The following is a 14120-nucleotide window of genomic DNA, read 5'->3' on the forward strand; positions in this document are numbered from 1 at the left end:
GTAATTATTCGTATGTATGGGAATGATTATGTATTAGGAATGGTATCTTTTGTGCCAGCCTGGGACGATCGACATGAAGCGATAACACCGTAGATCTAATGACGTTACCATGAGAAAAATGTCACCGTCTGGGAGAGAGACACGTATTTATAGGCGGAACATTGATAAACAATGTTGTCTACGTTATATAGAAAATTTCCAGCCCGCAGATATCTTTGCAATAAGTCAATGGATACTCCAATCGCGGCCGGTCTTTTTTCGCGCACTGTGACAATTGTCCCCATTTAACAACTATATGTTTCGCTTCCGATTTTCCCAGGTCAAATGTGACATTTCATATGTAAACCCATATTTCAATGTCGCTTTGGCTCCTCAACAAAGTACCGACTCGTTCCAAAAGTTAACGGGCATATTTATTTATGTATTTTCCAGTGAATGTCCTGTATAGATAAGAGCTTAAATCAAAACTGCCGAAAAAGTGGCAAGAAATGGTAAATAGTTCCGGGCACATTATTAATCAATACATGGTTCGTTTCATTGCAAAGAGAAATACGTCCTTGAATTTTCCCGATTTTTGTTTTTTCTCGAACTCAACGCAATAATGGCGTCTCAATGGGAGATGTAATAAAGGGCAGTTTATCGCTCTCCTGCGAAGATATATTCCCAATTTTGGTAACTCGGCGCGGCAACATCGAGATCGATTTCGAGGTAATCGCGCGGGATGCCTCGATCGATCTCTCGAGACGCAAACGGGGCGGGCATCCCCGGTGGACATTCTCGGCATACTTTCGCCTCCTCCGAGAACAATTTGTACGTTTCAGTACATTCCGGTACGGGGATGGCATACGCGAATAATCGCGACAGCAAACCATTAATCCTGGGTCGATTTTCGCGGAGCGATAACGCGTAAAGATAACGACGTCACCGTGCACAACTAGGAATCGTCGCGCGTCCGCGCCAAGATGGCGGCGTGGCCATCTTTTCTTTTCCCGCGTTCCTCGATCGCGATTCGCCAGGCTCGAGAGCCGACTTCCGGTCGGTGTCGAAAACGCTCCTAAACGCGACATACCCGAGACTCGATTTACTCGCGCTTGATCGGTCAGACATTGACATTCCGTCGGATCGACATACCTACGAGCGTAAAATGTGCCCATAATTATGAAAGTGGTCTAAGTCATATATTTTTTCTTTCGAAATTACATTGAATTAATTTCGTTTAAAATAACGTGGCGTGAAATAACTGATAAACTCATTTTTTTTTTTTGAATTTTGACCTAGACCACTTTCATAATTACGGGCACAAATTAAATACGGATATATACTTTTAGCCGCGGTTATCGACGGTACGTCGAGATGGTCCAATGCCATCCAGGTTCACCGATGGTGCGCGCGGATAATCCCGGACGCGTTTCCGCGTCGCGAGACGATCGTCGCGGGGCGATAACGCGAGATAAATAACCGGACAGTGGGCCCAAGAAAGACGGTCACGGTCCGAGTGTCGTTCTCTATTCTAAATTCGGCGCTTTTCCCCCGACTTTTTCCCTCGATCTTAACTCGACCAAGCCCGGAGGGCATTCCCCGTCTCGACTCGATGATCGATCTCTCCCCGAGAGCCCGGCGAGAGCGTTCGTTTTCGACGGGCATTCTCGAAGCACTTTCGCCTTTCCCTCCGAACGGTCTTTCGCACGTTTCAATGTCGCTCGATGGCGTACGCGGATAATCGCGGTAGCCGCGATTGTCGCGGCCCGATAACGCGGGGATAATGACGACATTACCGCCGAAGAGAAATGGCCACCTTGCCTCTCGGGCGGGTCCTGTTTCGCGGTCTCGCGCCTCGTTTCTGCGTCTTCCCTCCTCCTCCTCCCCCCCCACCCTCCCCTCCGCGCCGTCCGCAGCGCTCCGACTGAAGCGCGCGCCGCGCGCCGACTGATGCACGCTCGCGCGCGGGGTTAACTGCGCGTGCGCGCGGGCAGGTGCGCGCGCACGTACCGCGCCGACCGAGCGTCGATTTTACGGAGGTACTCCGGATTTTCTTCCCGCCGAGGCGCGGCGAGCACATGCGAGAGGACAAAAACGGGACGAGAGCCGGCCATCGACAGGGCGCTCCTGCCGCGCCCGGAGTCAGGGAACGGGGATAGGAAATATCCCACGCGGAGATAATAGGAGTTATCCGCGGGAAATGGCTTCCACGAAACTCGGGGTTCTCACGTTGTGACCGGGCCCCTCGTCTTTTCCGGGCGAGACGGGCCCTCGGGGATTTTTATTTCTTTTTTTTCCTCGGGGGTTTCGCGCCGGTGACCTTTTTCTTTTTTTTTTTTGTTTGTTGCCCCGCGAGTACGCCGACGTATCGGCTTCCAACTGGTCTTCGTGGTCGAGGCGAGGGACTGCCCGGAACTTTGACAAGAGATACCCCTGCACCTGCGGGGATTGTTTTTGGGATATGAGAAGAATCCGCTCTACGTGTCTCTGGTGCAACCGGAATCTATACTTGTCCATTTTGACGAATGATTCGGTACGTTCGGACGGGCGTAAGATGTTAAAGGTAGTCACGAGATTCCTGCATTTTTCGGATATGACGTTGCAGTGGAGTTGTCAATTCGATTCCTTCAAAGTGAATCGACATACGTTTAATATGAATTTCCGAATGAATGTACAATTTTATGTCACGATTCCGCGTAGGTAAATTAATGGAGTTCTGCGGTACATTTGTACAGTGTTGTAAATCCGGTTTACGAATACGTTATGAAATAAGTGTACCACTTTCAATGACGCGTCCGACGAGAAGAATTTTATGGATTTAGATTCATTCAGCGGGGTACTTCAAACGAGAGAATTTCGAAATTCCCGCCTTTTCTTCTTAGAAGTACTCTTCGTAACCCTTATTTTCTTTACCTCTGGACTCTTGGGATACACGTAATCCTATTACCATAACGTTCTGTGACTTATATACCATTTTCCGTTGCAGGGTACCATGTGCTTGACGAAACGCATCGACGAGGTCCGTCTGCTGGAGTCCCGCAAAAGCGCTCGTCTAGCCGATCAAGACACGGATTTCGCCAGGCTCGCCGACATGGCCGGCGACAGGAAACGAGCGTCCTCCCATTCCATCGATGTACCCCACGTCATCGGGTAAATAGATATCTTAAATATATCCCCATTTCCCCGGAAGCAACCGACTCGCGTTGGATGTCGACGCGCGATCGAGCAAAACCCGCGCGGAAAGAATCGGAACCAGGCCACAGTTTCCCGAGTCGAAAAACAAGACGACAGAGTGATGTCTCGACGCCATTTTGGTTCTGGTCTGGGCTGAGTTAAAAAATTAAAAAAAAAAAATCCAGATTTTGAATGTGTCAGGACAATTCTTAGATGATCAGGAGTGATGTGTCAAAGTTTCGGACAGTGTAATACCCTTAAAAAAAGGACTGATTTGAAGGGGGTTTCACTTCACCTTAAGGGTGCCTTTGAGCGCTCCCCGGAGCGTGCCAAAAGGCGGCTCTCCGCGAAAACGAGGAGGAAGGTCGATCGGCGCCCGCGGAGGATTTTTCGAGGTCCTCGGCACGATCGGGTCGTTATTAATGCCGCGACCTCGCGGCCCGCGTTCGTTAACGACCAAGGACTCTTTTTCACGCTCCAATCGCGGGTCGGACCGGCGGAAAAAGAGCGGCACCTCGCTTCCTTACCGCGGTATCGGGCCTCGCTCCTTCGCGGGCGGATCGCGCCAATTGGACGGCACTAAAGGAGACCTTAATAATGATTAACGTCGACCTCGTGGGAGGGCCGGCCACCTACCGACGACCATCAAGCTGCCCGTCGCGGTGGCTAATTGTGGATACGATTCGGGGCGCGCTGATTGCTCGACGCCCTGGCGGCCCTCCGTACGTGTACTCTTCTCGTGTACTCGCCCTCCACGTGCATACAGGCGCCGGTCGTCGCGTGCTGCTCGACGTTGAACCCTGAAAGTAATACCTGGGTGCCGCGCCTCGGAAACAAGAGCAAAAGACTCCTAACTAGTGGACACTAAAGTGCAAGGGTTCTATCGATCGCCCCCCGCCAAACGAGGAGCCGGCTTTACGTCCTCCTCGTCCAGGCCAGGCTTCGTCCTGACGAGACTCCTTACGAGGTCGTTCGCGCCTTCGACGACGGAATGCCCGTCTGCCCGCGTATTTACGTCCTCCTTCTATTCCTGGAGACGCGACTTGACGTTGGATCCTGAAACTCCTGGTCGAGAGCCTTCGACGTCGAGGGATTTCCCGCTCACTGGGGAAACTTGTCGCGTCCTTTGTCCTGGAAATTAGGGCTGATCTTTCCGCGGAGTTCGGATGTCTCCTTTGTTCGACGGCGAAACCCCCACCGAGGGGAGCTCGCGGAGGTTGGAGATGAAAAATAGATTATTTGGGGTCTTAGTCTCGGGCGATGCCTGTGAGAGTATTTATAACTCCGGGATTCGGAGGAGTCGGCGGGGGAACGTTTGTATCGAGATCTGGGCTTTTTTAGGGGAAATTTGAGAGTTTCGTAACTAGGGCACGAAAAGGGCATGTTTCTGGGGGGTTATTATTTTCTTCGCTCAATTCGTCATGTTTAGGCGGAGGGAAAAATGGACACGGAGCGTCTATTTTCGGTGGCAGGACGATTTTTCGCTATCGACGCGGTGAATGGTAGGCTGGCTCGCTTCTCGCCGGTCTTAAAATACCGCATTCTCGACGGGAATATAAGATAAGATCTGTAAATAAGAATACATGAATGAGCAACTACTGGACCGCGGTATTTGTTTACGTTTGCCAGGTCCTGCGTTCTGTTTATGCTCGCGGAGAAGTATTTAGGTCTGACGGCGTCACCTGTGACCATCGAGCAAACAGCTAAATCATTACCCCTCTACCGTATCGAATACCCTGGTATCGTAATTAGGTACCACGTACACCCTCTACCATTGCTCCTGTCCTCCTACCGCTGCTCTTTGGGAACGGTTTCTTCTTCACCTTCCTTCTCTTCACGCCGATCTCCCGCCCCGTTCGAAACGACGTAACCCATTAGGCTTTGATCTTACCATATTCCATCGTATGACTTAAATATCTACAGCATTTCTAGGATCCATCCACGACACTTAAATCCCAAATCCGGTAACCGTGACACCTGAAAACATCATATTTTTACCGTTGACCCAAAGCAACCCTAGTATCACCCAATACTTGTCTTATGCTTTCTATACATTTAACGAATATCGTACATTTTGTTAATATTTACCAGACATCTGAAAGATTTGCAAAGCATTTACTTTGGAATATTATTTATATATTTTTATATTAGCTCCACGTGTTTCCGTGATATTTTTCTTATAGACATACGAATCATTGCGTTTCGTTTTAATATAAGTATTTTTTCAATACCATCTGCGGAATACATTGCTAACGTTTTAAAAATATTAAAAGTGAAAATCACGCGTCTTGCTCCCATATAATGAAATAGCGGAACGAAAATATTGCATAAATTCGCCGTGCTCTTTGACAACAAACGAAGGGTCCGATATTAATCGTAAAGTAAAAAATGTATTTTTATAACATGTTTATAAAATTAAAATAATAATTTGGATACATGTTGAGAAATTATTAAAACTAAATATACCATTGAGATTTTCAACAAATATTCGGTACTACTAGGGAACGTTCCAGAACATGTCCTTCCGAACTTTTCCTTCGACTAATCGCCTCAGGTTCCCTGTGCGTAAACCTAACCTGCGTAGGTTGCGCAGGTGTCGGAAAAGAAAGAGGCACCTCTCGTCACCCTTGAGTCGCAACAACCTGCCGCATAATCCTGGGACGGAATGGGGATCCGAGGGGAAGGCAAAATCCCGGGATTCCACGCTGTCGGGCGCGATCCCGGGACGTGGCGAGATCAAAAGCTTTTCTGGTGCTTTTGCACTTCCTCCGGCAGATGTCGCACCCCTACTGCTCTCGTTCGGAGGTCGCGGAAGGTTCAGGTCGGAGGAAGCCGGCCTCCGCGGTGGGAAAGTGACTCGACGGCGTTGACGTTCGTTAAGGTGATACAAAAGAGTCATTATATATATATAATGTCCAAATATTTATAAAACTTTTCTCCAAACTGGGTGCACCGAATAATTTGAAACCTTAACACGTGATTATGAAAGCCCTAAGGAAGAACGCGATACACATGAAATGTTATTTTTCAAACAATTTTTTTTATTTAACCAAAACTAGGATCAGAATCGCATTTTTTTAAGTGAAAAATGAAATTTCACGAGCATCGTATTCTTCTTTAGGGCCACCGTAATCACGTGTTAAGGTTTGAAATTATTCGGTGCACCCAGTTTGGAGAAGATTCATAAATATTTGGACGTTTTATATAGGTATATATGTATAGAATGACCGTTTCGTATCACCTTAAGCGGGCGTCAGCGTCCTCCGACGGTTGAATACAAAATGGCGGCCGCGGCCCTACTCGGTAGACCGTGAGCGCACCCTCGCTGCGCATCTGTGCGCGCACCTCCCCACGAAATTCGGCCGAGTTTCGGCTCCGTCGAAAGCGCCGGCCGGCGTCGCGCGATAGGGAATCTTTCCAAGGGGGGAATTCGAGATTGCCGGCTGGGAGGTCGGCGCACTCGATCGAAACAACCTGTCGGGCTTTCTTAAAAGGGACTCCCACCCTTTCCGTCGGATCCGTCGGCCATTGACTCGCGGGCACTGTTGACTCGAGGAGCGAGATCTCGTCATTCCTCGAAAAGACATTTCCACGAGAATTCGAACGACGACGAATCCAATGGGGACGTGAAGCGTCGGGACGCGAGGGAAACCTTTCTCTACCTGCGCCCTTACCTGCGACCCTGACTCTCAGGTTCGGTCGTATTGGAAAATCAGTCCGAGGAGAAACCACCTTCTCGGATGCGCCCTGGAATTTGCCTCCGGACGTTCCCGGAAGAATTCTTTCGGTTTATCGATCACTCCTTCCAGTTGCGGAATAATCGACGGTGCTAATCGGGAGTCTATAGATAGTTCCACTTTCCAGCGGATATGGATCGAGCGGGTTCCCGGAGACGTCGATGACCCCTCGAGATTCTCATCGATCCCTGGACGTCTGACCGTCCCAGGGCCCAGGTGGTCGGTTCGCGTTTCGGGACCGAGGGGCGAGGGAGGGTCACCCCGGAGGACGCGCGACGGGAACCCTTTTCTACCTGGGCCTCGAAGCGCGATTCCACGCCGGCCCGGGGACCGTTTCGACAATGAACCTGGGCCGGTCCCCGAGGAGAGATCCCTATCGGGCAAGTCGGCGCCTTTTTCGTCGTTTTCCGGCTGGCCGGAACTGGCCGGGTGGAACGACCGGCTCGGCGCAGACGGTGCGGCCCTGGTAGCAACGACCTTCCCGACTTTTCCTCTCCCTCGCTCCCTCCGGGACCGGCGAAGAAGCGCGTGGGTAGGCGATCCACTGACAAAGGGCCCACCGGGCCCGTCGGGTGCCCGGCCCGGTGCACCGTCTGGATGCCGGTCTTTACCTTCGAGCCCAGGCCCGGCCCGGCCAGGTTAGTTACCTGCTTCCACCGCCAGTCCGCGCAGCTGCGCGCGGGCCCCTTGCTTGACCTGCCTCAAGAAAGGAGCGCAGAGGAACTCGGAATAAAGCGGGCCGAGAAGGCGCGCGTTCGCCGTTTCACGTTTTTTTACCCTCGGACGCCGGTCGAGGGTGACGCCGCTGGCGTCTTCCTCGGGACCTAGGATCGCACCCTCTCGGTTCTGGATATCCGATAGAATCGATCGGGAGATCCACGTGCCGAAGTCCCATCTCAGATACCTCACCCCACCTTAAGAGTAAAACCGAGCAATTAACCCCTTAACGCACAGATTTTTTGAAAAAATCAATTTTTTTTACGTAAAAAAAAAAACACTAGAAAACATTGTCTTGGCAAAAAAATCAAATTCTCGATTATATTCGAGGGTGAAAAATTATAGTAGCGTAATATACAACGCCGCTCGAATTATCCCTCGAATTTGAACAGTTTGGCCTGTTTAGCGCGCTCGAATTAACTCGAGCGCACAAGTTAAGGGGTTAAATTGCGGGCGGTAGATTTTATTTTCTACAATTTGATCGCTCATTTCTTGGGTTTAATGTTGGACTATCGGTCACAAGAGGTATATGTGTAGGCCTAAAGGGGACGTCAAAGTGAGGTCGCGTTTATGATACTCTTCTCCGGATTGAATCTACCGCATAATTTCAAACGTTACGATGTGAATTTCGAGGTTATAAAGAAGATCCTGACCCTCGTGGAATTTCAAATTTAAGAAAATTTGTGTATAGGTATTTTACAAATTTTTATATGAAAATTGATGTTTCACGGGTTTCAGGACCTACAGTACGGTCTCCGTGTTAACGTTGTATAGTTTAAGGCGATTCGGTACCCTCGGTTTGGAGAAAAGTTTCACGATGGACTCCAAAGGACGGCACTTTTGCGTCCCCTTAAGAACGTTCATATATGTGCCCATAATTATGAAAGTGGTTTGTCATATATGTTTTGTTTCGAAATTACATTGAATTAATTTCGTTTGAAATAATATGGCGTGAAATAACTGATAAACTCATTTTTTTTTTTTAATTTTGACTTAGACCACTTTCATAATTATGGGCACATATATCGTATAACGGGAAGGACTGGCCAGTTAAATTGCCAAGTGCCAATGCCGTATTTAATTTTCTGCGATTTAATTGGCCGACTTTTACACCTACCATTGTGCTACCGTTAACGCGAGATCCCGCATGGATCCTTTAATGGCCCTACGTCATATCGAATCATCGAGTCACGGAACTCCACTGTAACTGTCATGATAATGGACAATTCTCGGTACCGGGAACGGGTATCAACGTTTCGGTGATTGCGAACACGTGATTTCCTTGGGGGGGGGGGGGGGGGCGACGTAAATTTTCCCGCGGACTCAATGTTTTAATCGCGCCGATAAGGAAGGAGGGAAGAAACGGCATCGGGGAATGTAGATTCTCTCAAAAGGCGGATAATGATCTGCCGTAAATAAAAATTCATGGAACGCGATAGCATTGAATTTTCCAGTAGTGAATAATATTACCGCCGATGCTTATCCCGCGAATCACAAGGTAGGCAGGTAATTGGTGCGTAATTTTACCGCTCGCGGACCGGAAACCGAAACCGTTGGAACAGATAACGCGAAATGTTTGAAAAGGAGCTACGTCTAGCAGGTGTATCTTCTTATGGAGAGTGTAAAGCATTCGTTAAAGGGTGTACAAGGTACGCGGCGTACAGGCAGGACTCGTAAGGCTGATATGTAGAGGTTACCCGATGCGGTTGACCTGCCTCAAGAAGAGAGAGAGACAGAGGGAGGAACACGGAGTACGTAGGAATAAAGGAAGGTAGGATGGATAGGAGGATCAGCTAACCGAGACGAAGGTCGGATCCTAATTCGATTCCAGGATCAAGGACCAAAGTCCTAGTCTTGACGGACCGAACTTGCTTGATGTAATTAGGGGATATGGGAAGGTGCTCCGGGGAATCGGTTCGGAGTGCCTAATTATTTCTCTTCGCGTAATGAGGAGTTAGAGGAGCTACTCCACCCGCTGGGGAGGCACCGGGAAAAAAGGAAGGAAGTAAAATGGAACGTAATAAAAACAATTCACTTCCGATTGAGAACTCTACAGAGGTTAAGATGAAGGAGACAAAAGTGAAAGATACCGATCCGTGGTTTTTTTAACGTAATTCAGGGAAGAAAATGCGGAAGGACGACGTAAGAGTGGAGGACCTTTTGCCTTTTTAGATTTTTACAGTAGGAGAGCTCGGGGCAAGGTCCTGGGGAACGGATACCCAGGTCACGTTCGAGTTCGGTTCCAGGATCGAGGGAGGAAAATGACGTCCCTCGGGAACCGTCTCTGCGAGACGCAGTAACCAGAACTTCGAATCGTCGAATCACGGCGCACTTTATTTCTGATACAAATCCTGGAGCCAGAATGAACGTGGCATTAACTTAGCCAAACGAAGCTAAAAAACGTTAATTCAGAAATTAATATTAATTTAGTAAATGCCTGGCTAACTAGTTAAAATCGCCGAGTACATTATTTTCCATTGTTCTTTAATTACTATACCCCATTTTTTTTCGCGTAACCTTCACGGATTCGCAGCAGGTGCGTGCATTTGTTATCTGGCAAAAGTAGTCGGATTTTTGTCGCCATCGTGAGGAGCTTTGATACCGATAATCACGGTCGGGATGCGAGACGTCCCCGAGACCGCGCTGACGGAGCGCATGCGTCGAACGCAACCGGGACTCGGGAAGGTCGTCCCGGTAACCGGTCCAGACGCACCTAATTATTTCTCCTCCGGCGTACGAGGAACCAGGAGCACCGGTACAGGTACAAGTACGCCAAGGTGACGTCGGGCCGCAATTAACTGGGACTTACGATTTCAACTGTGGCAAAAAAGCACGGCAGCTTCTCTTTGACGCGCCGCGCCGCCGCGCCGCGGACGGCGTTTTACCGCTCTCCGCAGAATTCCGCGACGCGAGTCGCAACGACCGAAATTTAAGGAGGACCTCGTAATTCTCCGTGCCCAACTCGCCATGCCCCGAGGACCTTTTTCGGGACGTGGAGGTAACGGGACCCATATAGCGTTCCTGCATCCTGTTTCTCCTTTCTCGTTTCTTTTTCCTCCTTTTACAATCCCCGGCACTTACCTTTTGCGCCCGGATACGAAAAAAGTGCTGGGCGTCACCGGCAGGGTCTTTTCGGGAACGAAAACCTTGAGTCAACATTCGCGTTTCGTTTCATTGGAACCCTTTTACGGTATACTTTGTGAGTAGAAAAGTCGCCCCGTTACCGCGGGCGGAGAGTATACGTAAGTACTAATTGATACCGATAACCACCCAGCCTTGCTAAATTGGGGCTACGAACATCCTCTTAGAAAGGACCGAAGAACGGTTCACGCTTCGAGGTTGCGGCGATTAATCGCCCAGGAATGGGAGTTTCGTTTACGACCGCCGGCTTAAAACACACGAGGAGAGAGGCTAATCAATAAAACGATTAAAAAATCTCCCCGCTTGATGGATCGTTGGGAATTTACGGTCAGATGCCCTTTCCTTAATTCGGACGGCCGTTTAACGAGCGTGCCGCTTTCTCTTAAGCTTCATCTCGAAGCTCTTGAACGCGAAAGAAATTGAGGGGGGCGGCCGAAAGAGACGAGCGAGTGTTTCGATAGGAACGAGCGTCGGTACACCTCTTCGTCCTGAATGCGTCCTCGTGATAATTGGGCCGGCCAATTGGACAACGAGCACCGCCGGACGCGTAATTACGTGCGCTCTCCCAGAAACGATCCCCGATTCGCCTCCTTTCTCTTTCCCCCGCGAAGTATCCTCTCTTTAAATATAAATCATTGTCGCATTGTCTCGGAAAAGAACAAACATTACTTTACTTTATTCCTTTTACCTGGAAGGCAGTTTTCGTGAACTATGGCACCGCGAAGAATTTCTCGTCTTTCCACGCGTGTTTAATATGAACACGGGGAGTTCTCAAATCTGACGGGAAGATGTCTTTCGACTCCTGGGATACATCGTTCAAACATCCCCTAGGCATACCTTTGTCACAGCTAAAGGTAACGATACCGCGTTATCGGGGGATGTCAACTTTTAAAAGTCAACAAAGCACGACCGTCCCCGTTGGTACTGGGCTCGTCGTGGCTTACATTTTATTACGGCATTTATCGTTACCCACCACGAGGTGAAGCGGACGAAACGGCGAATCGATTTTCCCCGCGACTCCACCTCAGGTTTTACATACGCGGTCGCGAGGAACACCCTGCCGTCCGTCCCCTTTCGTCAAAAGCACCCTCGTTTGTCCGTCCAGAAAATCGGATCGCACATTATTACCCGACAAGTAATACATACTCTTCGATATGTCCCATCCCAAGTTCCGAAGATTCTCCATTGAGCCCTCTATACTCTCGGCTACTCCAATTTGAGCATTTACTCCGCGACCTCGAACATCAACAGCCGTCTTCAGAAACACCGAAAAACTGTAAATCGACCAAATGAACCAGGAGGCCCAACGCATACTTAAGGTGAAGTGAAACACGTCGAGGAACTTGATCGACGTCGATAAAGAAGATTTTTATAAATGCCTACGTTGCCGACGTTGGTTTTTATATTGACAGCTGGGTCGAATTATATTGGGTATTGCACCAAATGGCATACTCCATCTGTCGTTTTCTTACAATATATATCAGGAAATCGAAGTAAAACNAAAAAATTTTGTTGAAAAATCCAAATTTTCAATGTGTCGGGACAATTCTTAGATGATCAGCAGTGATGTGTCAAAGTTTCGGACAGTTTGGTCTTTTACCCTTAAAAAAATGTGTTGCATTCGAATCGACTGATTTGAAGGGGATTTCACTTCACCTTAATCGCATGAAAATACCGACTATCCATACAAGGGGGTGTGTACGAGTAGAGTCGGACGCAAAAATGCGGAAGTGCTTCCGAGGCCCTGAAAGGGGCCTCGAAAATAATTCCCACTCTCTTGGGGATTTTCTTCCGGGGACCTAAATCGGCGGCGACGGGGTCGAGGAGGACCCGCGGTAGGTGGGACGCGTTATTCTGGCGACGAAACTTCGCCGAGCCGCCACCCGAGCGCACTGAGTCAGTAGGTCAGCTTGCGTAATTTCGGTCAGCACTCGGCGGCAGCGGCGGCGACGGGGGGTGGCGGGTGGGCTCGCGACTGGGTTTACGGAATTGGGTCGATCAATACCGCGGCGCTATATAGGTCAGGTGCACTACCACTCGGTGCACGCGGCCCACCGCCACCAGCATCCCCCGGCCGGCGTGCCACCCGCCTCGTGCCACGAGGAGCCCTCGGCCGGTCCTCCCGGGGCCGATGTGGCTCGCCGACTAATCCGATTCCTTCTTGAAGTCCTACGACGCGCTACCCGTACTCGTCCGCGAGTACAAGGGCTCTGGTGCGTCTTCCGGGCGCCTCGCAAATCCGGCATTACGGGTGGATACAACCTCGTTATGGAATCGCGTCCACGGACTGTTATACTCGACTCGATTGATTTTTCGTTATTTTAAGTTAGACACGTAAAAGGTCGTTCGTTGATTTAGCAGTATTAATTCGAGGTAACTGATTGTGGAATTCGTATTATTTCTTGGATTAACTACGAGGGTAATAATGGTGCGTACTCCGGGCGCCTCGCAAATCCGGCATTACAGGTGGATACATCCTCGTTATGGAATCGCGTCCACGGACTGTTATACTCGACTCGATTGATTTTTAGTTATTTTGAGTTAGACACGTAGAAGGTAGTTCGTTGATTTAGTAGTATTAATTCGAGGTAGCTGATTGTGGAATTGGCATTGTTTCTTGGATTAACTATGAGGGTAATAATGGTGCGTACTCCGGGCGCCTCACAAAGTGGGACTTGAAGAGTGAAACGGGACCGAAAGAAGGCTTTCTTTAGTTACTTGGGTTACGCTAATATTTCGACTAGGATATCTTCCAAAAAGTGGTCTCCCAAGGAAGGCGTGCCAATATCATTTCCCGATGGTTTCTACCAGGACGTTGGAACGACCTAGGATGCCTCGGTATGACGTTTACACGATTTTCTTTGTACAATTTTTTGAAGATATGCTCTTTAAAGAACCGCTGGTTTATAGGCAAACGACGTCAAATGAGGTGCCTTTTCGGTTCTCTTGACGAAGTCAGGAGAACTTTCGACGCTCGCAAGGTTGGACCGAGTCGCGGCGATTATCGCTCAGACCTGCCGTTCGTTTTGGAGCAGTTATCGTTGTTGATGAAGGACGCGCACGCCGCGGCCGTGGTTGTTTGTACGAATTGCGGCGTTTATTTGCGCCCCGCTCAATTTCGCAACCTGGACGTCTCTCGAGGCACGCGGTCCCTCTCGAGTTCTCGCAAACACTTCTAGATGCGATTCCCCTCGACTTACCCAAACTTTCCCTCGCTCGAGTCGGGACTTGCAGATCGAATCGATACCCCTTCAGAGGTCGCGGTTTCTGGGATGGTTGCGACGATAAAAGTCCGCGACTCGCGAGGGAAAATCCTATGCTGGTTTAAGGTGAAGTGAAACCCCCTTCAAATCAGTCGATTCGAATACAACA

General features: G+C 49.4%; 1 protein-coding gene across 2 annotated transcripts in view; it reads left to right on the forward strand.

The window, feature by feature from the left end:
* The first annotated feature begins 2969 nt into the window (after positions 1 to 2969).
* LOC105696607 (zinc finger protein 704) overlaps positions 2970 to 14120 on the forward strand; it is a 96013-nt gene continuing 84862 nt past the window's right edge. For both annotated transcript variants that reach the window (XM_023432389.1, XM_023432390.1), the window contains exon 1: positions 2970 to 3129. In XM_023432389.1, coding sequence (XP_023288157.1) covers positions 2972 to 3129 — 158 coding nt within the window. In that variant the 5' untranslated portion in view covers positions 2970 to 2971. The remainder of the gene's footprint in view (positions 3130 to 14120) is intronic.

This window comes from Orussus abietinus, unplaced genomic scaffold, assembly GCF_000612105.2.
Source record: "Orussus abietinus isolate OABI.00-Male unplaced genomic scaffold, Oabi_2.0 scaffold60, whole genome shotgun sequence".
NCBI classification, from domain to species: domain Eukaryota; kingdom Metazoa; phylum Arthropoda; class Insecta; order Hymenoptera; family Orussidae; genus Orussus; species Orussus abietinus.